We start from the raw sequence: 27,787 nt of genomic DNA, 5'->3' as shown, positions 1-27,787 counted from the left end.
TTAGACTGTGATAAAGGCACCAATATGTACTTTCCCTGCTGGGATGATATCTTAGTGCATACCAACTTAATATGCTACGTTGTCGTTCTGCAGCTCAGGATGGAAAGGTGGGGCGGTTACTCCAGAGATCTCTGCACTGAGCTTTAACAATGAAGAATTAAGACAAGTTAATCATGGGCCATGCAGCCAACTTCCTAAGAGGCTTAATTATAAATGTTGTGCAGTGTACAACTGCAAGAGGAGATGGGTGTTAGCTAGTGAACGTGTCTTCTGAAATTACTCACGTGAACGTAAAATTAACCTGAAGAAATCGGGGACAAACATCTTGAAAATCTAGAAGAATATTCCAAATTAGGAAAAAGCAAGAGAAAGTGGCTTGCTACACAAAACTGAATTGTTTCTAATTCCTAACTGACAACTAAACAACACTTGAAAATGAAACATAATGCCCATATATCAGTAGATTAATGGAACTGGTTATAGCTGCATCTGCTTAACTTCCCAAATGAAACTTCCCTTCCCATTTACATTTATTGCTTAAAATATAATTGCCTAGTTATTATCCTTGGTGTATTTTTTCACACTGTTTAGGCAGTCTTTTGAATATTACTGATCGTTTCCAGTGAGCTGAGTGCTTGTGGAAACCAGGAGTTGCTGAGTGTCTTGATCTTGCACAGTCAGGCCCACAGTGATTTGAACAGCAGTTCATCATGGGAAACAAAGCACATAAGAACATAACCAATTACAAATATAACCAATGACACCAAGAGTGACAGAAAAAAAAAAAGAAATAAGATAGCTGCAAATATAAAGGCACAGTAGAGCCATGATTGCCAGTCAGAAAAACAGCTGAGTAGGAGTTCGCCATTTAAGAAACCTCTGAAACTGCATACATTATGTTTAGATTAGATGGAGGAGAGTTTCATAACTAAATAACAAAGACTACTGCAATTATTATATGGGTAGGTCAACAGCATAACAAAAAATACGTTCTCACTGAAGGTAATGGGCAAAAATTTGCTTATACTTGATGGAATTGCGTTCAAAAAAAACGCCACAGTCACATATAAATGGCTCCCCATTATTGTGTTCTTGATTGTGGAAGGACGACTTTTTCTCCACTGTCGTGCATTACAGGTTCCTGGTGAACACAGCACCATACAGAGTGTTATCTGATGTAGCCGAGAACACTACCTGCACATCCAGGGTGACTCACACGCTTTCTCCCGTGCCCGCTCCTCTCCCATAACAGGTGGCGTGGGCTCGATGGAAGCAGATGAGGCGATGCTCTCCTCCTTTGGTCCTCCATCCCCCGTACCACAGGGGTACGCAGGGCTCTCCACATCGCTTCAGTCCTAAACACGAGACACAAGTAGGAGTCTGTACTACGCTATTTGGGGTTTAGATAACGATTCTGCTGCTTCTCAGCCCACATTGTGGTTTCTCCTACAGCCATACCAAAGCCTTATGAAAATCTCAGTCGACCTTGAGGTGCCTTTCCCTGGAATGGGCTGCCCTGGTACTGGGGGAAGGGGAAGCAGAAGTTTCTGGAAGCCGCCTGCCCAGGCACAGGAGGTGGGGTGCAGGTCGGCCGACAGCAAAGGCGGAGCCATGCCCTGGGGAAGGGGCTTCAGCCCCGCGCGGAGCAATCATCAAGACACCCAACCCCAGGCTGGAAGGGACATGGACGTGAGTCCCCACTAAGCCCACCAGTTCCCATCATAGCTCTCCATAGCGACCCACCACTCACTGGGACCCCTCAAGTTTCACGGAGAGGGCGGCTGCCACTCTAGCCCCTCACAGCCCCATCGCCGGGTGGCACCGCCGGCGCTTGCCGAAGCGGGACCATCGCGGCCGGCTCGGGCTGCCGGGAGCGCTGCTGAGAGCGACCGGTGACCGTCCCCTCGGAGACCCAGCAACGAGCGCCGGGAGGGCGCGAGTGTTGTTCGGGCAGCGCGGGGCGGGAGGCTGAAGGGACGGGAGCCCTGATCAGGCGGCGGGGCTGAGGGGCCGGGCGGCGGGAGCCGGCGTTTTCCGGGCCGGGCACGGGCGGCGGCTCCCGGACTCCAGGCAGGGCTGGCGGGGGTGGAGGCGGCGGGGAGGCGGGAGCGTCAGCAGCCTGCGACCGGGGCGGAAGGAGGGGCTGGGCGGGCACCGCGTGTGAGGAGAGCCGGGCCGGGCCTGCTGGCGGGGCTCAGCCCCGGGAGGTAACGGCTCTGCGGACGGGACAGCTGATGGCTGCCGGGGGGACGCGAGGCCCCGAGGAGCGGCGGGGGCCCTGGGGCGAGGGCGCTCCCACTCTGTGCGGGCCCATCACGGGCTAACGCTGCTCTTGCGGGCTCATCCCTCCTGTGACCCCGCCGGCGGGCTCTCCCCTGTCCCGACTGTGCTTTTAACCCCCCCCCTAGCAAATACCCAATTAAATCAATCCACTCTGGACACGGCCCCGGAGCAGCCATCAGCCCGCGGCGCCGCTGCGGCGGGCTCATGGTGTCCCGGGAACCGCGACACTGCCCTCAGGCCCGGGAGCGGGGCTGCGGCTGCGGCTGGGGGTGGGGGGAGAAACGGCCCTCGGGGCGGGCGGGAGAGCCCGCGGACCGGGACGGCCCTCCTGGAACGGGTGGCCCGGGAGTGGGTCCACCGGCTTTCGTTGTTATCTGTGCCCATCTCCTGCTCGGGGTTCCTGCTGCCGTGCCGAGCGGCCGGGAAGGGGCAGCCTGTCGGGTCTGTGTGGAAGCCGGTGAGGAGCGGGAGAGGTGTGTCTGGGTTTTGGTTGAAGGGAACACGATCATTTTAGTGGTTGAATTTGCGAGGCATCGTCTGGGTGACTGAGTTTAGGTCGCCGCTGTCATGGGAAAGGTAAAGTTGAGGCAAGACCACAGAAAAATCATAACCCCTTTCAAAAAGCACTGCCTTCCCTTGCGCTGCCACTCCACAGCACTCTGTGGCAAAAGTAATACTGGAGCCAGACGTGCATGCTACCCAAAGTGAAAAGGAGAAAGAGGCAGCAACAGTGCGTGAGGCCCTGCATTGGTAGGGAATGGAAAAATGATCAAAAATGAATGTAGATCGCTGTGTTCCTTGCCACAGGGGGAGACAGAGAAACTACCAAAACTTGCAGACCCCAAATTTACCCCAACTGTATGAATATAATGTGCCAGGTGAGATTTGAGCCTAAGAGATTTGTCACTTGGGATGTCAGCGTACACCATTACGACAATTAGCTGTGGTAAGTATAGCAGCTCAAAGGAAGGCAAAGAAACTGGAAGCTAGTTTGTGTAATGAAAGGGACAATAATTCTCTCCATGTCCCTGCAGACATGCTGCAGAAATGGTGCTTTTGCACATGGGTGTAACTACAGTCTAAATCCGGGGTGTCAAACTCATTTTCACCAGGAGGCCAAGTCAGCCTCGTGGTTGCCTTCGAAGGGCTGAATGTAATTTTAAAATTACATTGATGTGGCCGCTGGTGAAAATGAGTTTGACACCCCTGGTCTAAATACTGTGGAAGAAATGAATCAGTGTCAAGCTCCTCTCAAATGGTACTGTTCTAACTATATAATCAGAAGGTGCAAGCCATAAACCACAGTTAAGTATTTGTACTATCTCACGAAGCCCAGTATGTATACATTTCTTAATTCATGGGATGCTCTTCTTACTATTTCACCATATGTCCAGACAGGCCTATTCTGCCTTGGCATCTGAACACCTTATGCAATAAGCATGTCGTAAGCTTTGGAAGTTTCGGCCACAAGCACATCTGTTTATCAGTCTCAGTGACTGCAGTGGAAAAGTAATAAATCTGGCTGCTTAACAGCAACTTGAACTACAATGAGTTTTGGTCAACAAAACCAGACTGGAATTCAAGAACTGAAAGTTTTTTATGAAAACAAAGTAGGTCCAAGATGTTACACATTCAATACAAAAGTGCTGGAATCAAATCATTATTCCGAAAATAAAAGTAATGCTGCTTTTGGTTCACTCATCAAAGACATACCAAGAATTCTACTTCCAAAACCTTCTGTCATAGGCTTTGATTTCTAACTTTGGGATCACCATTACTTCATTAAACAATTCCTTTCACAAACTGATCAACCTGCAGCACAGGTAGTTACCTGCCTTATCTGAAAGGTGATGCCAAGTTTCATTGTAAGCTGCATTCTGCTTACTAGATTGTCTTGTCAAAGGAAAAGTTTAGTTATAATTCTCTAAACAGCTCTGAGACCGTGGGACTAAAATGATACAGTTGTTTGCATTAACTTGCAAATGGTTGTTTAGTTTTAGTTGTAGCACAGATCACTTCCCGACAATTGCTTTGCACCCCCAATGACAAATTAAGGCCACAATATTTTTTTTTTCCTTGTAGTTAGTCACATTTATGCATAAATTAATGCAGATAGTACATTTACACTATCTCTAAACCTTAATTTGGAAAACTTTCAAGTAAACTTTTGTTAGTGGTCCTAATAACTAGTGACTGATATCCAGGCAATAACAGTTGTCTTATGTTGTAAATCACCAAGGGATAAACCAGCAGATGGAAATAAAAGTTACTGCTTAACAACATACTCTGAGAGCTTCTGAACTGGAATTGAAGACTGCTGAAATACCTTGCCAGTTTCTCAGTAGTATTGTGGAACAGGCTGAGTAGATTATAATGGATTTCCCAAATTGTCTTTAAAACGTACCATAAAATAGGGAAAATACTGCTTATATTCAAATTTGTGGGATCTTTCCGTTGATTTTAATTGCATCAAGAGTGCAGCATGGAGGAGATCCCTGAACTTCATGGAGTTCCCTTGCTAACATCTCATTTGCACAGTGTGGTTCTGTATTGGGGAAAAATAAAATTACATGGGTTTATGTCTGTAGTTTCAGCTCCATCGTGATCCTGCAAAAACCTCCTGACATGTTTATTCTCTTCTAGGTGACGACCATCAGCCAGCTACAAGACCGTCACAATGAGTTTTGTTGAGTATGGAGACACAATAAAGGATGGTGACACAGCTATTGTATTCTTGGGCCATGAATCCATGTTTCCTGTGAAAGTCCAGCATGGCACCGTCACTCAGACTAAGTACGGGGTCATCAGGCATTCCACGGACCTCATAGGCAAGAAGTATGGCTCCAAAGTGACCTGCAGTAAAGGAGGGTGGGTGTTTATTCTTCATCCAACTCCAGAACTGTGGACCATGAATCTTCCGCACAGGACGCAGATTCTGTATTCCACTGACATCTCTCTGATCACCATGATGTTAGAACTGAAGCCAGGCTCCATAGTATGTGAATCAGGTAATAATTAATATGTCAAAATCCTTTATTAAGAACTAACACCAACACTTTCATGAAAAAACAGGATTATATTTACATTTTGAAAAAAGTCTTTTTTTTTTCGTTGTGATACAATTTTCCCAGTCTACACATTGGTAATTGTATTTCGTATGCATGTGTAACAGCTTCTGTTTTTTCAACAAGTAATGTTACCTCAGTATGCTGGCCTCATGTATGGGTACACCTTTGAGTATGTCTTTGATTAATTCATCTTAGAATAAATATGTAAACATTTTTCTTTCCCTTTTCTGAAACTGTTGTCAAATAGTTCAGAAATGGTTTAAATACATGATTTGAATCAAAATTCAGGCTTTGAGTTTGCAGTTTCAGGGAACGTACTTGAGATAAGCCAGTGAAAGAGACTGACGGTAGGGTGTTGAACTAATAAGGGAAATGAATTAGTAGTATTTATATAATGTGAGACCATGTAAGTCCATGTCTTTTGTTTTTCTCTTCCAAAGTGTGATCCACTTGTAGCACTGCAACTGCATGCAAAATCACTGTAGCTTTATAATACAATGGATTATGTGTTCATCACAGGGCTGTGTTTTGTTTCTAAACTTGGTTTAATTTATTACAGCTTCTGTGATTTTACTTAATTTGCAGGTAAAGAGTGAATTTTTATATTAATACATATTTTCCTGGTTAAATACAGTTTATATTAACTAGGACAAGAGGAAATGGCCTCAAGTTGCGCCAGGAGAGGTTCAGATTGGATATTAGGAAAATATTCTTCCTGGAAAGGGTTGTCAGGCATTGGAACAGGCTGCCCAGGGAAGTGGTGGAGTCACCATCCCTGGAGGGGTTTAAAAGGCATTTAGATGAGGTTCTTAGGGACATGGTTTAGTGTCAGAGTAAGGTTAGGTTATGGTTGGACTCAATGATCCTGGGGGTCTCTTCAACTGAAATGATTCTGTGATTCTCTAATAATACCTACCTGGCTTTATTACTGTCAGCAGTATGAGGCTTGCTTGATTTGAGTATATTTCTGTAGTTTGGAAAACTAGAGAGATTGTTTTTTCTGGCTGTTTCCTTTGAGTGTTTTTACTAAGCAATTTCATACATTTTCCTCGCAAGCACAGATAATGGCAAAGGATCAGCATGAGGGGATTGTGCTGTGCATTTAGCATTTCCTGTTCCCACCCAAGCATAATTTTGACAGCTTTTAAAGCATAACGACCTCTTTCCAACACTACTTATCTCTGCATCGAATTGCACCTGTTAAGAAACAGGTGGTGTATGAAGCTGATTGCTGTATAGCAGAACTTGAAACAGGCAAACTCTTATGCAGCAACACCTGGTACTGCTAAAATGGTTGGGTCCTATGAGTTTATAATTTGGTTTGCAGGATGATCAGGGATTTTTAAGGTTGTCATGGGAAGTAGCAGTATTGTTCATTGGGCAGCTCTTCACTTCTTCTCCTCCCTGCCATGTTTAGACAGGATGGGAAAAATAAACACAGCAAATTATTCAGGCTGGGAGAGATTTGAATGGCTCCATGCCCTGCCTCACTTGTAAAAGGTGAATGTTGAAGTACAGAGCTGCACATAAAATGTTTTCAGTAATGTCAAAGGTACCTAGAGAGAGTGAAAATATTTAAAAGCTCATTTATCTAAACAGCTAAGAAATGGAAACACTTGATGAGGTAACCTATGCAGATTCCCAAAAATGTTATGAGTCAAAAGTCATAGCCACAAACAATCCTTTTTGCTAAAGGGAAACCGTCGTCAGGTTTATTTTAATGCCTATGCTGTCAAAGAATTATAACTTCAGCTTTCCAGGAAAAGCAAGCAGTTTTGCTACTATAGTTTTGCTTGTATTGCCTGAAAGATGCACTGTTCATGAAAAAAGAAAGTTCATTTAGTTGCATGAAGTTCATTTAGTTAACCTTGAAGCCAGAGATCTTAACTGCAAATTTGCTTGCAACTGGGCAGAAGTGGTGATTTGAATTAAAAATTTTACAGGTATTGACAACTGGAGCCTCCAGTGTGATGATGTAACCTACTTTGATGCCATCCTAAATTAGACAGCATCCAGTGATCCAAAATCATTAGTTCTAGATTAACCTTGTGTGGCCTAGACAGAACCATCCCAATGGCGATTAATAGAAACAAGACAGGAAATCTGGTCTAGTAATGACATTTGAGTCTGCTTCCTGCTGGTGCTGGTTTTAGATGTATTTTGGGCTTTAATTAGCATGGAGGTCTGTGTTTTTTAGTATTTGAATTGAACTGATGTACATAGTTGCTGTGTGGGCCGGCAAAGCAGGCACTGTAAACAGGCCAGAGCTCCTTTCCTCTTGTGTTACGAATTAGACCATGGAAGAGTGCACTCTGTGTAGCCAGTGTAAGCAGGCAGAATTGTAGATTAGTCTCCGCAAATCTATGAAGAGATGATCAATAAAGTAAGATGAAATACCCCCTGTGTCGTGTTGTAGCGCTGTGAATATGAGTGTGAATGATCTTTGGTGTCTGATTAGAAAAATTCAGTAGAATAACCAGAAGGCTAAATTTTATGTCACTTGAATTATGCAGTTTAAATTGATTAGTCATGATTTGTCGTAAATGATATAAACATATCAATACAGTTTTTAGTATTTGTAATCACCTTTAATAAATACATCAAGAGCAAGCTTGTCAGCAGTCCATGCATAATTAAAATGATCCAAGCATACTCTATTAAGGCTATAAGGGAACTCGCATCTGCCTGGCGTTTCATGATGGAGGTGTAAGAATATGATCCTTTTTTCTGTCTTCTGTTAATTTCTAATTTATAAAGTTACGTTGAGATTTTAAAACTCATGGCACCATTGCCAGAGCCAAGATCTCTTGAAAGTGTTGGTCCCTGGTGCAAGGAGCTCCCCACTCGTGATAGAGTCTTTAACAGCCCAGTCTTTCCAGAATTAAAGGATACTTGAGATGGGTGCTGAAATACCTGCTGTGGGTGGCCTGCTAGTGTGAAACTTTAATTCTGGTCAGGTAACTCTGATCCCATTTGTGTTCATTGTACAGCCACTGTCTAGCTAAAGGAATAAGCTGAATCTTTTTTGTGTTGCCACACTCTCCAAAACTAACCTTGATGTCAGCTTCCCAGGCAAGGCTATTTCCAATCTGGTGATTACAGATGCCTGTGGTATAATAACTCCATTTGACAGCAGATTTTGAGGTTTTTTTCGTTTATTTTTATGCTACATTGGAACCAGTATGAAACCTTTCTGATATTTTTTTCCAAACAAAAGTGTGTGATACCATTTTTATTAACTTTTCCTGTTCCCACGTGTCTAGGGTTTTTACTGTCCTCTCTCCCTGGTGAGACCGGAATAAATGTCAGTCCTAACCTTCTGAATTACTCACGGAATGCAGTACAGCACTGTGAAACCTCATTTAATCTGATAAATCTCAGAAATATTTTGGCTTCGATGGAGCATTGTATTTAGACAAAATGTAATTTAGTCTAAAGTATTCTAACTGCCATGCCAGTGATCCTTCAGCATTCAGCAAAATCAGACTCACATGAGCAAAAATGCTAATGGGATTTTTCATTTCCCTTCAGCTAAATCCCAAATTAAAAATTGCTAAACCCTGTGCGTTGCCACACAGCAGTGGGTTTCTTAGCCCACAGACTGGATTTCTGAAGACTGAGAAGAGTATTCTGGGTTCTCACGGTTTCTCTGTGGAGGAGTAATGGGAGCTGCTGGCCAGCCTTACACTGGAGCGTCTCAAAAACAGTTATGAAATTTTCAGACTCACAGCCTGGATATAGATTTTGTTAAGAGTACTCTCATAAAAATTAATGAGGACCTAATGATTAATGGATACTCAATAAATGATTAATGGTTTATTGTGGAGTCCCAGCAAGTCAGCTGTTTGCTTATGACTCCTCTGAAGTGCTTATAAACTTTTTGACAAATATTGCTCATGTCTTTACAATTGTTGTGGCATAAGTATACGTAAACTGTTCACACTGTAGTGTAAAGTACAGACCAAAGTTTCTAAGTGTTAATTTGATTTTGAGACGTGCTTATACTAGTTATGTTTTATAATGTCTCCCTTATCTACCTCTTAGCAGGTATTCAGGTTAGAGCAAGAGAAGAATTTGAAAACCTGATCCTTGTATAACACCTTTTGAAGTATAAGAAAGGCCTCATCAGTACAAACATCAGAGAGCATAGTATTCTCTTGACATACTAAAGGCCTGAACCAAAACTGTAGCCACATGAGGCATCACTCCAGTGTATTCAGACTTGTGTCTGACCTGTGGCTGGTGAGGAATGCTGTTCATACCCTCAAGCGCTTGTTTCCAGACTTTCTGGGCTCACTTTCATCTTATCGCTTCACTTGACCACCACGCGCAGTTCTCGTGCAGCTCTGAACTTAACAATATTATGTCCATTTGCAGAAGATGCCTCCCTACAGAACTCCAACTCCAATCTCTAAGGAAAAATTCTTTTCAGTCTTTACATTCCCGTTCCTTTTGTAGGCAGCGCCAGCCTTGAAAACTTCCCTACTAACCTTCCCCAACTGCTCAGTCTTGTCAGTGAGCAGTGGCCCTCTCTGACCTCCAGCCCACTGCCTAAAATGCCTGTTTTCAGTGTGGTGTCCACAACCCGCCTGGACATGTTCCTGTGCGACCTCACCCAGGCGTTCCTGCTCCAGCAGGGGGATTGGACTAGATGATCTTTTGAGGTCCCTTCCAATCCCAAACATACTGTGATACTGTGATACTGTGAACAGGCAGGAGAAAGAGCAAATCCTCTGTAAAGTGATCTTCTTGATTTGCTGCTTCCTCTTCTCATCTGCCAGCTCATCTCCTTGAAGCTCTTTCTCCTGCTCTCCTCTCTCTCTCTGTCCCTGCTCTTGCTGTGTCTTACCTCTGCCACCATGATTTGTGCCCCTGACTATCTTCACAGTAAGATACTTGTGTTAGTTTCCATCAAATGCTTACTATCTCTTCATATATTTCCCAAAAATTATTAATGATTCTCCTGTTACATAAACTTGTCATGTACAGTGAGCAGCCTTTCTCTGTTCAGTGTTTCCTGACAGATATCAGTTGTGGAGCTGTTAGCTCTGTCTGAAGATTAATTTTCCTTTGGTTTTGAGGCTCTTTCCGTTCTCATGGCTGACTCATGACCTGTCTTATTATTTGCTAGGTCTCAGTGGCGTAGCTAGGAGACAAATACAGCAACACTGTCATTGTTTTGTTGTATTTACTCATTTTAGAATAACTTAGGTAGCCAAATTTTGCAGCAGAAAATTCAGTACTATTAAAATGTTCCTAGATATTGTATTGACCCAGTATTACTCGATACTCTGCATACTTTTCATCTTTCCTCTTTTCACGCAGTATGAACCTATATATGGACTTAAGACTTTCTTCAGCTTTATTCCAAAATGCTTTTGCCTATGCACTTCTGTAAACATCTACAGGTCCTAAATCTCAATTTGTAGATCCTTTTCTTAAAAAAAAGCACCCATTGTGAGAATTTTTTAGGGAAAGCAAACCAAGCTATAGCCTGCAATGAGGACATGTAGTGGAACACAGAATTAGGTCACTTATGTTTACAGCATGGCTGGGATTCCAGGAGGTTAGGCAAATATCCTTTGCAATAAGAAAACCAGACTAAACATGTAACATGTAAACATGTAGACAGTGTAAAAATGTACTCTTTTATTCAGTTATCAGTCAAGTGCTGTGCTAGATGCTGTGGTAACACTCGTGTTTCTCTTGACAGTGTTCTGATGTGTATCTATACTGTGTTGAAATAACACATGTTATTTTTTATCAGCTCGGATGTTGTCCACTGCAGCTTTGAAAAATGATCTTCAGGTGGACATTGTCTCGAGATGGCTGAGGTGTGTGGAGGCTTCTCTGTGGAAAACCTGCCACTTGAATAAGCAGAGAGTGAGAAGAACAGATCTGTTTGAGGTCAGGGCGATGATCAGGGAGTTCATCTGATCAATACTTTCTTGTCTACAAATCAGAAGGAAGTATCAGTAGATGCTGAGCTAGTAGATGCTCATCTTGGTGTCCACTTGTTAGGACTGAAGTCCTTCTAAAACTGCAGTGTTTTCCCTGTCTTGAGAAAGGGAGGAAACACTCTCCTGAGCTTAGATGTATCAGAGAAAAAGAATGGGGTGTGCTTGAGCCCGAGAAGAAGGTAAGGACACTACATCAGTCTGCAGAGCCATTATCCACCTAACTCGTGGTTTTAACACAGGATCTTAATTAATGCCTTTGGACTGAGATGAACCACTTTCCTAGTTTACAGGTTGATCCCCTACGTGGTGCCTTCTCCTCAGATTTTGGGCTTTGAGTATGGCATATTGGGTACCCTGTGGTTTGTGACTGAATGCCTGCAATGCAGATGTCTGCTGTTTGACTGAGATGTTATAGGTCACAGAACAGTCAAGGTAAAAGAGGATCATATTTTCCAAAGGTATTAGCAATGACCTAAGTGCTCACCTAGGTGAGCTCTTAAACAGCAGCTGTGGTGCTAAGAATGTCTTCAGTACGGTTTGAATTATCATTGTTTTACCTCTCTTCTATAGAGTCCATTTATGATTAATAACGCTGTAGTTAAAAGGGCATCGTCCTGTGGTAGAGAGCAAACAGTTTCTAAGGCTGTTTATAGTGGAAGCTGTCAGAAAGGCAAGCATCCTGGTGGAAAAATTGTAAACTGTTCTAAAATTTGTCTTGCCTTCTGCTTTCTGGGTGAAATCAGGAATACAAGCATTTCACTGCACCTGTATGAGAATTAAAATCTGTTGAAGTCCATCCAGTTCTTAACTTGCCTCTTCTAGTACAAAATATTGATGTTTGAGCATTTATTTTTATGGTTCATTTATATACAAGTAATTCAGCTATGATATTCCAGGTTTGGTACCATTCTGGTTCATGTCTTCAGTAGGACTCTTTGCGTTTTGCTGCTTTCCTGACTGTTTCTGTATCATGCTAAGGATACCTTTCATTTCCCAAGGAAACCTGAACCTGACTAGAACCTACTCCAAATTGGTGCCTAAGACTCTTTGAGTCATATTTTGCCGAATACTGCTTTTTTCAGTAGTGATTTTGAAATAAGGACAAAGAGAAAGGGAAAAGGAATTGAGAAGGTGGCGGGAGGATTCGAATGTTGAATGTTGCGGATTTGCAGAGTAGAAGGTGAATATAAATATTCATTTCCCTTTCTGCAACATCAGAGAAGCACAGGGTTTAACATCTGCCTTCTGTCAACAGTACTGGTGAGACTTTAGGGATTGTGTTCAGTACGGACTCGTGCTGAATTGCCAGACCCTCAAATTCTTAATGAATCACATCAAGCGTGCTGAATTATCAGGCACATGAGACTTGAGGGTCTTCATCATTTCACAGGACTGGGTTCCGAATCTGTCGATTTTACAACGCTGCGATTCGTAATCATCTTGTTCTTTGTTTCCTGCAATTTTGAGAGCGTTGCCACGGAGAAGGCAGGCAGCATCTTCAGAAATACTCTCATTAATGATGTTAGTGTGATGGAATTTGATATGTTAAAATGTGATACATCTGTATTATTCTCATGTTTACGGTAGCTAGTCAACAATAAATAATTCCTGGCAACCGTGTTTGATAAAAGCTTGGTCAGTAATACGCCTGCAAAGTGGTGACTTCCAACATCCTGGTTTTGGTTCAGGGTTGGGCTTGGAGTGTTTGTGAATAAAAAAAGAGTACCAGAAAATAAGCCAAAAAATCTTAAGGGGTTTTCCTAGGGAGGAGACAAACAGCATCTTCTGTGGTGTTTTTAAGAGTGGCTATAAAAGGAAAGTGATTAAAAATGTAGAAGAATATGAACAAGGAAACTAGATACACGCACAAGCTGACTCTCTCTCCTGCTTACAGCCCAGCTGTGCTGACAGGCCTGTTCACTCCATTAGATTAGCAGAGGAGGATGCAGAAAGTGTGCAGCAATACCCATCTGAGAGGCAAAATAATTAAATTTCACGTCAGTTTGCAGAAGTTCTCAGTTGTGCAATCTGACCTTCTGGCATGAAATGGAAAGGCAGAATTTCAATCGTTTTACCGTCCTGTGAACAATAGTTCACTGCTCTTGTCATTAAAAAACAAGCAAATAAAAACTAAACACAAAAACAACAAAACCAAACACCACAATGAAATGCTGTTTCTTTGCTATGCGCATATATAATGGAGTTTTTACAACCACGTGGCTACTGTGCTACCATTACTCTTACTAAGGAGGCAAAAAATTATGTTAACATTTAGAGCCTACAGGTGCCATGACCAGTTTTTCATGTGTACATGTGTTTTTTGCATTTTGTTTGCTTTATTTTAATACTGGCATGGATGTATGGATTTGCACTTGAAATGTGTGCACCACAGTTTCTCTTCTCCATTGGATCTCTCTGGAGTCAAGTGCTAAAATCTGCTGGTCCTCCCTCCTGGTCTGATGTGCCCCATTAAAGCTGGGGGAGGGTGTGAGTCCCCCGGTGGGGTCAGAGCCCTCTCAGAGGGAAGCGGACGAGCGGTGCTGATTGCACAGGGCAGTTGGTTGATCCAGTGGCAAACACAGGCCCTGAGCTCTGTTTACAGTCTGGATGTCTCCCCTTTCAGAGCTGTCAGATTAAATACGGTGCCAGGACAATGTTTCTCCCCTTATGTGACAAGAGGGCAAGAACCTTGGATCCCTCAGGAAACTCTGACTTCCTGTACGGTTACAGAAAGTATGGCTCCAATTAAGCAGCTGTACCAGCCCCTGTGTCCTCTAATTAATTTCCTTTCTACTAATTTCTGAGCTTTCTCCACTGCTGCTGTACTTCAGGTTCTGTCCTTTATAAGGTGTTTAGGATGTACGTTAGTTGAAAGAACTTGCTTCAGGCTGAAATTTAGCCTGAACAGTCACTGAAGATAGCTAGAAATAGATATTCTTTTTACAGGAGAAACGTGTTCCAAGTACAGAATTATAAATCAATAACCACAGTTAATTTGGAGTTGCTGTGGGGTTTTGAGTTTGAGGGGTTATTCTGTTAAATGCCACTTGAGTGAGTAATTTGCAACGTCGATTGGTATATGGGTGTTTTCTTCAGTGAAAGCACTGGTTATTAGTCACTCATCTATTTAATATACCAATGGATCATTTAAAATAAGTTTTCTAAATTATCCAAGTAAAACAAAGAAAAAAATCTGTGTCTTAATAGTCCCTGGTTGTACATGATAGTGTACTTACATATGATTTCAGGTATGTGATGGATCTCATTAAACTTTGTTAAGATTATACAGGTGTCTATGTATGTCAGTTGCCTGTGAAAGCAGGTTGTTTGGTCCTTGTGACTGCAAGGAGCTAAGAGGCCTCAGTTTTGGATAATTTCAGTGGGAATTGAGGATGGCCAGTGTCTCTTAAGAGGCCTGGGGCAAAACAGGCTCCATATCCTGAAGCCATTGGTTTGCACGGATATCAGTAGGATTCTCAAGCACCGACCCTTGTCAACATCTCTTCTTTGGTTTAATTGAAGCATAAGGTTTTGAAAATACATCAAAGTTTGCCTGAATCTCTTTTCACCCTAGAAGAGTCTGGCACTTTGAAAAAAACTGTCTGGTTAATTGTACTGAATTTTTCATGTCGCATTTACTTCCTCCTGTTCTCTTGTGGCACTTGTTGGAGCCATAGCTGACCTTTGGCATTGTTTTTCTACTCCAGGGAGAGAGGACAGGTTCTGAGTTTGCCAGATTTTTAATAAATGCTTTGAGGACCCTGAAGACTGTGTCCTAGGTCGTGTAGTCCCTCTCTCCTTGTGAAGGAAGGAAGTTTAACCAAGAGTTTCTGTTCATTTGAGTTTTGAGTAGGTGTTCAAGCAGGAGGACTAATGGAGAAGACCTTTATTCTAATGCTTAGCACTGTGAAAAGGCATTTCATGAGTTGTTTGTCTTTTCTAGGTACGGGCAGTGGATCGCTCTCCCACGCTCTCATCAGGACAGTGGCTCCCACAGGGCACCTGTACACGGTGGAGTTCCACCAACAGAGAGCCGAGAAAGCCAGGGAGGAATTTCGGGAGCATGGGGTGGAGCATCTGGTCACCGTGACCAACCAGGATGTCTGCAAAAACGGGTTTGGCGTCTCAAACATTGCGGATGCTGTGTTCCTAGATATTCCATCTCCATGGGAAGCCATAGGACATGCAAAATCAGCGTTAAAAGCTGAAGGTAACTGCACTCATTTATTTTTCTTCAGGACGTGCTGTGCATGCACACATGTCTGCCTTTGAGCCATACGCTAGGTCTGCTCCATTGTGTGACTGCTGTTCTCAAATGTCAAAGTCTCTATGCATTTCTAAGGCTGAAAACCTTCAAAAGATGTCTTCAATTTACAGTGGAAGATTTGAAAGAGGATCAACTCTTTCTTTCAGGCCTGTGCTAGCTGCTACAATTAGCATGAGCAGTTGATAAAAAACCTTTTGAACCTTTGTCGAGTGCATTTTGATAGACCTGAGGTGTGTGGGAAACAGCGGTAACAATAAATGCTGAAAGCAAATGTCTTTGGTAATTCAATGGAAAGGTATTTTTATAAAGGTGTTCAGATGCATTCACATCAATTGTTGCAGATTTGGACCTATTTAACAGAACACCCCATTGGTAACGTTAAAGAAAATGTGGCTGTACTTAAATATGCTTGCCATTTTCTGCTTTAAATCTCTGCTGTTGGAGCTAGTGGGAAGTTAGTTGTTGATTGCAGAGGGAATGGAACATAAAGGCTGTTTTAGCTTATGCCTGTTATTCTGAGATTGGGACAGCAAGGGGGAACTGCTGTTGAGGTATTGGATGGATTCTGTCAGTTGATTATGAAGCTTTTCCCTATTGAAAAATAAGCTTCAGTGAATAAATAATTCTTTTATCCTGGAATAAGTTTACCCCTAATTGATGTTACACTAGTGTAACTGTGCTAGCGTGGATCTGAACTAAGTTGTGCCAGATCACTTCCACCAATAGAAGTGACTTTTCTAATCTGGAGAGTATGGAGTGCTGAACAGTGCCTATGCTTGCACATGCGTTTAGTAAAACCTGAGTATGTGCTAAGGCCCAGTTCTTTGTTAAAATATGTGATCACAGGCCTGACTTTAAGTGAATTGTTAGGTCTTCTTGAAACCACAGGATTTAAGCTTGTTCTTAAAGGTGACTGAACATGCATTAACTTGCTTAGTCAGGACTGACCCAGCTGTTGAGGCTACCTCAGCTACTACCGAAAATTTTCTAGAAAGCTCTCTGATATCAATGTAACATGTGCTTTCTTTAAAAAGTGAATAAAGAGAGACTTATTAGCACTCTATACCTGCAAGGGTTGCAGTTCAGTTTTGTAGCTGCTTTACAGTGTGTCCTGGGAAAAAAAAAGTAATTTTCACTGCACTGTACAATGCCCTTCCCATGCTCAGATTATCTAATCTAGTGAGCACAACACTCAGCTGACTTCCCAGCTTAGAAGGCGCTGCATTGCGCAGTCCAATTTGAATTATTTAAGTGGTGCATGTTTAGAATACTAAGCAGAGCTGCTTGAACGGTTCCAAGTTTTGAATCCTTGTCTCACTCCAGCGTTTGAAATCCTATAAAAGATATTATAGTCCCAAACTGGCCATACCATCTGGCTGTGCTTTTCTGTGTTATGCTACAAGGTTACATCTGCTTAGGCAATAGAAATAATACTTTAAAATCGCACATTTTTGTGTCTGAAGTGGCATCATGCACTTTATGTACCTGTCAGAAGGCGAAGTTGCTGATCCTTGCTGCAGCTTTTGCTGCAAGCAGCCACCAGTGTCAAGAGATCTGATATTGATCTAAGGCTCGTATTTTGGGTTTCATACTACCTGACTGGCCTGGGGGCATTGTATTTATTTTGCTATTTTGCATATAACAAAAGCTGTTTTTCTTTTTCATATAAAATACAATTGATTGCAGTAGTTATAGGTACAAACTTACATACATTTCTCTTTTATTGCAAATCATGTGGGTAGTTTTGTTGTGTTTGTTTGTTTGTTTATTGCTGTAAAATCTAAAAATATAATAGAAGGGTGTCTATAACTGCTTCCTTTCCTTACCACAGGCAGATAATTTTATAGTGCTCCTTTGTTATGTTTTCAAATAGTTAAAACTCTTCTGCAGTAAGAACAACCTGTGCACATACTGCTGTTGTTCACCACCATTCCAAGGGTTAGTATAGTGATAAAGCACCATTGGAGAAAACGAGTTGTTCCACTCTTTTCCCTCCACGCCCTCTCTCTCACATCTGGACAGGGTCACATTTGAACCATTCACACAGCGCGTTTTATTGTGATGTGCTGTGTAAATATCACAGCTGTACTGCCAGATAGTGGTAATTTATTCCCTAGAGTTTAAAGGTACTTTGAATGACATCAGAACTAAGCGAGTTTGATATACAGCATCAGCTAAGCCTCCTCTTTAAAACCACAATATTCATTGTGGAGTGTTCAGCTGAGACAGTATATGAGAGAGAGTTCTTAACCTTAACAGAACCTTATCGAATCAGTGTTTTCTGTCCTACTTAAGTTCAAAATCCTGAATAGTTGCAGCTCCTAGTAGTCCGAGTGTTAACGATCCTCTTCACCGAGTACATATATCACTCACATTATGCCCTGCAGTGTTTATGGAAATACACCACTTCCAGTAGCTTGGACTCCCATTTAAAGCACTGCCAACCTCTGAAGAGCTAAAAGACATAAAATGGCACAGTAGGTTTGTGACTAGAAGGTTTTCTTGTTTTCTGGTGATGTGCTCCGCTGATGTTCAAGCTGCATCTCTGCTTCATCCTTCTGCGCTGATTTCACCAGTCCAGCAGAAATGCTGCTTGGAATATCCCTCGGGTACTGCTGCACTGCAGAACTTTATTTCATTTCCAGACCTGCACTGTTGTTCTGTTGCAGCATCTGCTGATTAATGCTCTTCTGGAGTCATAGCTGCTGTTCCCAATGTCTGACCTTGGCGGTTTTTGCAAAGTTGCTGTTAACCCCTTCAGGCTATATTTTTTTTTAAATGAAGAAAAGGAAAAAACTGGAATGTAATAAAAGTATCTTCATTATTCTACAGTTCTTAAATGTCCTGAAACTTTTGACTCCCAGGCGTCTCACAGCTGAATACTGTAGAGCTTTGAATATAATTCTGCACCCACCTACTCTACTCTCATAAATATTTTCTGTTTCTTACAAGTCTATGAAACATGAGGCAGAAGCCCATTTGTACAATCATTTTCATACAGATTTTACATTTTCAGATAGAGATGGAAAACTACAGTTGTATGAGGTTGGATTGGCCTCTTATATTACAAGTCAGTTGTTGGTGGTGTTTGAATTAACAGTCTGAGTCACAAAATTATTTTAAAAACACCACTCTTTTATTTCCTTTCTTTCTTTTAAATATTTTACTCTTAAATTCGGACTTGCCACTCCATCTTGAGCATCATAAAGCCCTTAAATTATGAGTTTGTAGAGTTGTGATCCTTGAGATATCACCTGAACCAGGGAACAAGGTGCTCTCAGGTTTCCCCACAAAACTCTGCAGGGAAAGTTCCTTCTGAACATCTGCTCATTTGAGCCTCTGCGTTTCCTCCCATCACAGAAGCCCTTCAGCAGTACTCTGTAGTAGTAGCTGGTTTTAATTTGCAAAGTTTTATTTTTGTTTTGGTTGTACACAGTGTACTTAAACTACGTCTTGTTTGCATTTTTTTCCCCTTAGCATAGCCATTGATTGATTGTTGTCCTAACCTGCCAGGTTTGATTGTTACTGATGCTGTATAAGAAAAATAAATAATATCTCATCCTCCTAGTAGCCTGTGGTACAGGTAGGGCATTGCCTGGTTTAGCTACTGTCAACTTTAATTTGGGCTTGCCTCCCTTCTCCCTGAGCTTTCAGGGAATACCATGTCCACACAGAAGGTCTCACTGGCTGTTGTTCTTGAGCCCCAGATGTTATTTGTGGTCTCGTTCTTAACACCCAGGTGTGGCTTTGAGGAGCTCCTGAGATCCCTGGCAACAAGTCTCACCCCTGTGGTGTCTGGGTAGGGAGTACCCCAGGCTGAATCACACTGAGAAGAGGGCAGTGACATCAAGGGTGATGTTTGGGCTCGGGCTACCTCAGGAACACACAAGGAGTATGTCGGGGCAGGAAGCGGAGCCTGCCAGTCTGGCATGGTGTGTCCTCTACCCATGCAGCCGGTACTCTAGTTGGTATCAACGCTTCTCATCTCCCCAGGAGACTGGTCTGTAATAAATGGATGAAATGATAAGCGCTTGCTAAAATGTCAGCACCAGCCTTTGCGTATGGCACTTGCTTTGATTCAAAGAAGAGTTAACCCAAGGTGAGGTTAAAGATCCACAAACTAACTTTAAATTGAAGCATAGCCTCTCAACACTGAGGGGCTATCTGGTGTAGTGCAGAACTGCCCCACTAGGATCTAGAACTGGGTGCTGACCCACAAAGCAGCTTCACCTGGTTCCCAAGCACTGGCTGTTGGCACCAGCCCCAGTTGTGCCTGGTCAGAGGGCATTAACCTGGCTCTGATCTGTCAAGGGCTGGTCGTCAGATGCACATGATGGGCCTGGGCTGAAGTAAAAGTGATTCGTGTGTCAGGCATCAAGCAGGAGTCCTGCATCATAATCCATGGTGTGGAATGCCAGCTAAAGCTGTTGGCCTTTGCACAGTTTGTAGGAAGTGGTTTGGGATGAAAGGATCCTTAAAGAAGTTGCTAAGTTTTCTTCCTCAATTTTGGAGCCAACTTCCTTGTTGCATGCTTTTGCCAGGCCGTCACAGTGAGCAGGAATAAATTCCTTCTGAAGGATGCACCTACAAATGTAGAGGTTAAGTCACACTTGCAGGAAATCACATCATGCTCCTATTAATGAGCTGGCAAATGATTTGGAGAAAATTTTCTTTTCTGAATCAAGAAACATCCTTTAATTTCTTCCAACAGCTGAATCCTCTAATTTCACTTGTCAGGGAAGCTACATCAAATCGCCCACGAGCACACTCACTTAAAGGACGTTCTGTCCCCTTTTACAGAGGCAATATTTTTAGTGTCCTACTAGCACAGAGTAAATGCCACGCTGATGCTGCTCGGTGACTCTCCTGCCTCGCCCCAACATAATAATAATGCCTGTGTGATGTTTTTTCTTCCTTGAGGTTTTTGTAATGTAATCTTCCAGTTATGACAATGCACTGAAGTCCCAAACCCAGAGCTGTGTTCTTTTACCAGAGATAAAAATGCTGTGTTGTATTCTTTACATGACAGAATCGTTTCTAAAATTACAGGCCCTTTTCCCTGGAAGTTAATGGTGCTGCACTACATATGTTCTTTTTGCACCTTCTAAATAATATTGGGATGATGAAAAACCTGTCGGAGCACTTGTGACACATACTATAACCTACAGAAGTGAGAGCATGTAACTTGGACACATTTTCTGTATCGTAAGCATGCACTGGAGTTCTTGTGAATTGGGTAGTGCTGCCAGATTTTCCATACTGGAAACCCAAAGCTAACTGGAACTGTTAGAGGCGTTAGTGCTTCCTCAGACACAGAATTGTTTGTTGGAGTTGCACAGGGACATACCAGGAACTGCTCTTGAAGGAGGAACAGCTTTCAAGGCACAAACCTTTTGTAAATATGCAAGGATGTGTCCCTTGATTATTAATTTGATACTGTCTGTTAAAAAGTACAGTGCTACGTGGATGCAAACCTCCTTTTATTTCCCCCTTCCCTTAAACTCTCTAATCGTTCTGGTCTGAATTGTACTTCAGTATTCATATCCTCTCGACCTTGTTGCTGGTTACAATGACTGCCAGGACTGTGTGGGCTTGTTCCAGCCTACGGGTTCAGGAGATTTAACCTCTCCATTAAATGTTTCAAACTAACTCTCTGTAACACTGAAGATAGAAAAAATATTAAGTCTTTCATACAGTCTCATTATTCTCTTCTCCTCAACTGTAGCACTTGTCAGATGCATTATACATGAATAAACACATTTTTAGACAGCTCTTCAGATCAAAAAGCTCACACAGCTTCCCAATGTGAACAGGATTAATCTCAGATAATTGCTGTATCAATTTATGATGACACACAGATCTCATTAACCAAATTTGGGAACGGTAGCATTCCTAAAAAGGGAGCTCTGAAAGAACACAAACTCCGTTTGTACTCAGAAGTTTCCGTTTGGTTGTTTTCACTGCTCTCTGCTCTAGTCTACTCTTCTGTGATCCACAGCAAAGCAGTGAGCCCCAGCGAGCAGAGAGGGGGGCACTACACGTCTTTTCTTCATTCACTAAGGAATCCTTGGCATGGCAAGGCAAAGCAATGCATATTAAAGTCCTTCAAGCCCTAAATGCCTCTTGATGTCTAAAGGACAAGAGAGCTCTTAGAGAATCTGAGAATTGTAAATGCTGAAATCTAGATTTATATCTCTTTGGTGACTGTGGCAGAAAGGGCGTCACCTAGTCAGTAATCTGGCGAGGGTACAGAGGGCAGCCCACAGTGTAGAGAATTCAGAAGCTTCTGGTCTGATGAAGATGGCAGCATCTCTGGTCCTAGTGCAGATGAGCGTGTCCTGAGCGCTGGTTTTCTGCTGCTCAGAGTCCACTTTTTTTGCTGGTCTGAACACACCATGGCAATGGAAGCTTCTCAAATCTTTCTATTGTTGACAGCCTCTTGCAGCCTGGAACTCCAATTTCATTTTCGCCTGCCATCTTCTGCTAATTGTAGCTTTCCAGTCTTCTCTTAATACCTGCTTAATCAAACAAGTCCAGCCTGTAGGTCGGATCCAGCCTGCCTGCCAGTGTGTGCAGGAAAAAGCAGAAGAGAACCCTCTTACTCGTTAGGATCCATAAAGACAAGTGCTTGATGGTTTTGCTGCTGAGCTATTTGTAGGTATATTTATTTGAGAGGGATGTAGAGTAATAACCAGAACAATAGGTATGAAAAGGAAAAAATGAAATTGGCAGAACTACTAAAACCCACTGGACGCTCTCAGTCATATGGAATACCAGCCATTATGCTGTTTTCTCACTCTTCATACCTTGAGAAGCTCCCAGCAGTGCAGTAAGTAAAGTAACATTATTTTTTGTGCATTCTCTCTGGATATTAGCTATTACAAACAAGAGCTTTCTTCTCTTCCCTACCAGGCGGCTTGAAAGACCCATCTTCTGTAACCATGCTTCCCCGAGCAGCCCGCTTTGCGAGGGGGCGGTCTGATAAATCGGCACCAAGTTTGGTGTTGACATGCTGTGCTCAGCTGACCATCCCCAGGCAAAATGAAGGGTGCTCTGCCTTTAACTGGAGGCTTGACAGGAACTGTGGGCGGCTCTGCAGCTTGTACGGCAACAGCTGTGTGCAGGCTTCTTAGTCTTTAACTGTAAATCTAGAACATGTGAATTCGAAAGCCTAAACATGTCTTGAAATCCTGGTAGTCAGAATAAATAAGAACAAACTTACTATAAATGTAAATATATTTATCTTCTTTATTGCAATGTAAACCACCAACAAAAAACAAAAAGCCTGAATGGAATAGTAGTAAGTCTCTGGTCTCTCTGCACATTCTTGCTTTGCAGACAAAGAGTTATTGTGAACTGACATTTAGCTAAGTTAGACATTTGTTCAGTTCCCTACACAATAAGAATAGAACATCTTTCTTTATAACATATGATGTGCATGATAGTAGCTTTCTAATTATGTAACAGAAATTCTTCCTGAGCTTTTCTCTTTTACATCTGCAAACATGGTAGAAGTGTGTACTGCTTTGGCCAGGAAAGATTAGCTGTCCAATTCAGAGACGTTTTGGTAGATCTGGCCATGCCGATCCACATATAAATCCTATTTCGTGGGAGCCAGTGGACTGGGTGTGCAATTAAACCAGCATCAGCAGAGTTGGTTCATAGTGACACGTACCAGCATTAATTTTGCAGTTGATTATTAGATTTATTTTTTAATTGTCACTCCAGGGAATTACTTCTCCAGGGTACTTTGTTGTGAAGATGCATGATAAGAAGCCCTGGCTGTGGAGACTTCATTTCAGGCCTAAAATTAAATCATACTTAGTGTATGGTGGATTAATATTCATGGAAAGTGTTCTTCCCCAGTTGGTACCCAGCACATCGTTGCTGCACAGTAACTAGAGTGCTACAGTGACGCTTTCAGACCTGATGCTTTCTTTTTTTAGAGATGTGACTTTAGAAACGAAAAAGGAAAAAAAGAGGGGAGCTTGAGATAAAGCAGGCTTCACGTAGTCCCAGCATACCCTCTATTTTTAGCGGGACGCTTTGCTCTCGCTTGCACGGGTTCTGTTAAAGACAGTACTTAGACAACTGGTGTTGGAAGGCTTGGCTGGATGAGCCTGGGAGAGGGCTGGGAAGGAATGCAAATCAGGTCAGCGAGCATTTTCATCTCATTGTAATAAGTAAAACAATAGCTGAAGCTGCATTGCCCGGTGTTCCTTCCCCAGCACAAAAGCTTTTCAGGAAGGGCAGTTGCCTTGCAGGACACTGTGTCCCGGGTGAAAGCACATGCCCTGGCTTTATGGCAGACAGTGTCTTTGTAATTCTTTGATCTGATTTGGCTGTGGCTTTTCAGAGTAAATCTGAATCATTCTATTCTCAGCTGTTAAGGTGACATTGCAGCATGCAGAAATTTGTAGGAGGCCTATTAATACTCTGCATTTAGAATCAAAAATCCAAACTGTGCACAGACAAGGAGACAGGTGTTAGTTTATCGCTTAAAAGTCCTATCGTAGCATTTCGAAGCATTTGCTGTAAACCTGCCCAATGTCACACCCGGTAAACTTTAATGTTCGGGAGACACGCTAGTCAGCTTGACTAAAAGGGAAAAGCCTTAACAGCACTCCTTCTATGGCTTGGAGAGATTACTTTATTGTGTACACGCATACCATCGTTCTCAAATAAACACAGCCGCTTTTGTCGGAGTGTGTATGCACGCACGCTTGTGTTCTAATGAAGGCAACTCTGTACAGTGTGTGGAGAATGACTTCTGGCTTTGTGTACGTGCCAACTTCAGCTCGGTGTCTCAGTCTAGAGTAAGTGGATAGTGATTCCAGAAGAGTCACTGCTGTAAAAGGATCAACTTTAATGGTTTTATCATGAACAAGTGTGGTGGGCAACACTGGGTTTGGAAAATGAATGAATTTGCTGTTGCAATTTTCAAAGGGTCTGAAACATCTTTTAGAGTCATCCATGCTTGATTTTGTGCTGATGCTTTAAACCTGCATAGTTAACCTTATGGGAATTTTCTTGAAGAATGTTTTCACTTTGTCTGTATAATAGTAATACTATGGGTGTCTGGGAGAATTTGAAAATAAGAGATAAAAAGGGTTTCATTTTGGTTTTTGCTCTCATTTCTACTATCTGTCTCATTTTGCAGGTGGCCGCATCTGCTCTTTCTCCCCCTGCATCGAACAAGTCCAGCGAACCTGCCTAGCGATGGAAGAATATGGTTTTACAGAGATTAACACCTTGGAAATTCTTCTCCGAGTGTACAACGTAAGGACAATTAGCTTGCAAATCCCTGACCTTGGAAAAGCAGCTGAGGATAATTCCAGCGCTGGCTTTGACAGCAGCAGCGCATCAAACCCAGGCAGCCCGTGCGCTGATGCGCAGGCAGGGACGGTGCAGTTCAAAAGCGGCGTGCCGCTGCGGGACATGGTGGGTCACACCGGCTACCTGACCTTCGCCACCAAGAGCCTCTTTTAGTCCGTGTTGGGTTTGTGCAGCTCGGAGCGGTTTGTGTGTTTGTGTATGTTTTCATGGTTCTTTTTTGTAGGGGATCCAAATTTTTACTTGTCAGGGAATTCCATATATAGTCAGATTTGGTTGGAATATGCTTTGTTTAAATAGTACACAGGCATGAGCCAGAGCAGCATCGAGGGAATGTTGAAACTCTGGAATGGTGCTCCACTCACTGTCAGAAAGAAGATAAATTAATAGCGAACGGCCAATCTCCTGTTAAGAAAGCAAAACAAACAGCATGCTAATTGCAAATAAGCTGGATCTTTTCTCAATTACTTTCCCAGGTTTATGATTTTATTTTATTTTCCTAGCACCACTAGACACTTTTTTTAAACTTCTCTAGTGTCTGTGTTGCTCTTAGGAATGTGAAAGTGCCTCCTTGCTTCCTTTTAGATATGAAAGTTGTGAGGTCAAAGGGTTGCCAGCACAACAGAATTCGTGTTTCCTTGGAGCGCTGCTCAGCTGCACAGAGAGTTGTTGGCAGGACTCAGGAACACAACCTCTTACTCCATTCCAGGCTGGCATCTGCAAATCATTGAGATTACACAGAGGTCAAAGAAGTGTGCTAATTGTTGGATTTGCTTTAAAACAGTACATTCTGGCCGTCAATTTATCGTAAAAATTTGGACCTGGATTCATTCTATAGTCTTCTAATAGATCATCCACTTTCCTAGTTGGTGAATCCACTGTGAAATGCACTGAACAGCTGGTTAATATTATCTGGACACCTGTTTGTAAGCGGTGTGGCCGAGGTTCCGTTTGTTTGGCATTTTATGTGCGTTATGGTGTATTATCTTCCTGCAGTCGAATGAGGGAAAGATTGCTTTCGGCAGGATTTCGGTCTTCAGATTGCAACAACAATGCAAACTTAGTAAAATTCTCAACCGGCTTTATTAATTAAGTTTTCAGACCATTTACTCTTTGGTCTTCCATACCAAGCTGGTGAGTGTGATTAACTATTTCAATGCTGGATTAAATTTTGTATTTACAGATTAAAATAATTATGCAAATTTATAGTTTCCTTCTTTCTTTCTAACGAAATCACAAATATTTTTGTTCCAGCCCCTGCTGTTGTCACTGGAAATGTTTAACTGTGCCTTGCGTTCAGTACCTGAATATATTGATTGCTGTGTCAGAAAAATAACCATTCATAAACTGCTGCCTGAACATTTGAACCTGATATCCCTCCCCCATTCTTGACAAAAATAAACAAAGTTAAGCTTCTAACGTGCTATAGCAGAACGCTAATCCATAACGGTTTAAAGAAAGCTCAACCGATCACGACAGCAAAGATAAACTGTTGAGCAGCTTAAAGGCAGAAAGCAATTCTGTTGAACTAAATCAGTTATGTAAGTTGGCCTACAACTGTAGCGCTTAACCAGAAAATATGTGAAAGTTCTCCCGCTGCTGAAGGGCTCCAGCACGGCGTGCAGTACGCTGGTGGCACTGGTGCGGGGTTTGGTAGCTGTGTTACAGTGACACATTGGCATGTGTGTGCCTATGCACGTGTTTGTGTGTGTGTAAACCACCAGCACCACAGGAATGCAGTTAAGGTACTGACAAAAACCAGAAGAAAGGACAAGGAAATACAATGTTAATGCTACACCGTTGTTCTTAACTTCCTTCAAGGTGTTTCTCATTCACTGCAAGTGGGATCCCCAAGCTTCGCTACGGGTAATTCCAGCCCAGAGACTTGCTTCTTTTTTCCAGACAGACCTTATTTTAAAATAGTGTAACATTTAAACAGGATTAAAGAGGAACAAAGTCACATTTCTGTCCTACAAATAGATGCGGAATGGAAATACCGATGTGTCTTCATGGAGTTTCAAACAAGGCTGGTGCCTTTTTTGCCTACAAAGCCCAATTCAGAACCCCTTGAAATAAACCATTGACTTTGCGTGGTCCCATATTGATTTGATCCCTGCAGAGGAAGGACAAGCATTGCGTAAGAGGAGAAGGATTTCATTTCTGTCTTTGAAATATTAAAAAGGCTTCTGTGTTTTTGTTGCCCATCTGAGCTGTGGCCGGCAGCACCACACCGCTTCCTGCTGCTGCTTTGTCATCAGGCTCACGGGCAGGATCCCAGTCTGTCCCGCGTGGATGCTCCTGTGCTGCCAGAACCCACTGCTGTTTAATTCTGCTTATGATCACCTGCGTTTTACATTCTGGCTCCATTCCCTGCCAAAAGTGTTAAATCGGAAACATGTGTCTTTCCTGCCACACTGGGGGAATCTGCCTGGACCACGCCTTCAGAGACACTCATTTCATTTTTTAATACATTTCAGTCTTCAGTCTGGAATGAGACATCTCTTCTTCCTGCCCTGACAGCTCGGTCACACGTTGGCAGGCTGCACGTTCTCATCGCTGCCGCGCACGTGGATCCCTCGGTTGCTGTGGACAAGCACCAGCACACATCTCTGCCCGACACCACGTTCGACTTGTCCCGTTGCGCTCCATGCCCCACAAGCTGGCACAGAGAGCAGCCTTGGACACTTTGCAGCCTGCAAGGCAAACAGTAATGACTAAAATGGGGCTTGTGAAACACTTGAGAGTTCTGCTGCTGTTCGCTGTTTACCTGTGCTTTAATTAAAGCATTACAGATCTGTATCTCACTGCGGTTCTTTCCTGCTTACCTGTTAGCACAACACTGTTTTCTTCTGAAGATGATGGTGATCGTAAATCCT

The 27,787-nt window shown here is 42.7% G+C and overlaps 1 protein-coding gene across 6 annotated transcripts; it reads left to right on the top strand.

Moving 5' to 3' along the window:
- Nucleotides 1–1,156: 1,156 nt before the first annotated feature.
- TRMT61A (tRNA methyltransferase 61A) lies at nt 1,157–26,117 on the top strand. 6 transcript variants are annotated; one of them, XM_021292398.2, is made up of 5 exons: nt 1,158–1,689; nt 3,091–3,229; nt 4,927–5,291; nt 15,255–15,521; nt 24,739–26,117. In XM_021292398.2, the coding sequence occupies exons 3-5, from the start codon at nt 4,961–4,963 to the stop codon at nt 25,065–25,067; spliced, it is 927 nt and encodes a 308-aa protein (XP_021148073.2). In that variant the 5' UTR covers nt 1,158–1,689; nt 3,091–3,229; nt 4,927–4,960; the 3' UTR covers nt 25,068–26,117. The 6 variants fall into 6 exon arrangements, with proteins under 6 accessions (XP_021148074.2, XP_021148073.2, XP_064919453.1 ...); XM_065063382.1 differs by lacking the exon at nt 1,158–1,689 and adding an exon at nt 2,094–2,207; XM_021292399.2 differs by lacking the exon at nt 3,091–3,229 and having other exon boundaries at nt 1,157–1,689.
- The last annotated feature ends 1,670 nt before the right edge of the window (nt 26,118–27,787 follow it).

This window comes from Columba livia, chromosome 5 (genome assembly GCF_036013475.1).
Source record: "Columba livia isolate bColLiv1 breed racing homer chromosome 5, bColLiv1.pat.W.v2, whole genome shotgun sequence".
In the NCBI taxonomy this organism is placed as follows: domain Eukaryota; kingdom Metazoa; phylum Chordata; class Aves; order Columbiformes; family Columbidae; genus Columba; species Columba livia.
Note: the sequence above shows the minus strand (reverse complement) of the source record. Positions and strands in the feature narration are given on the sequence as shown.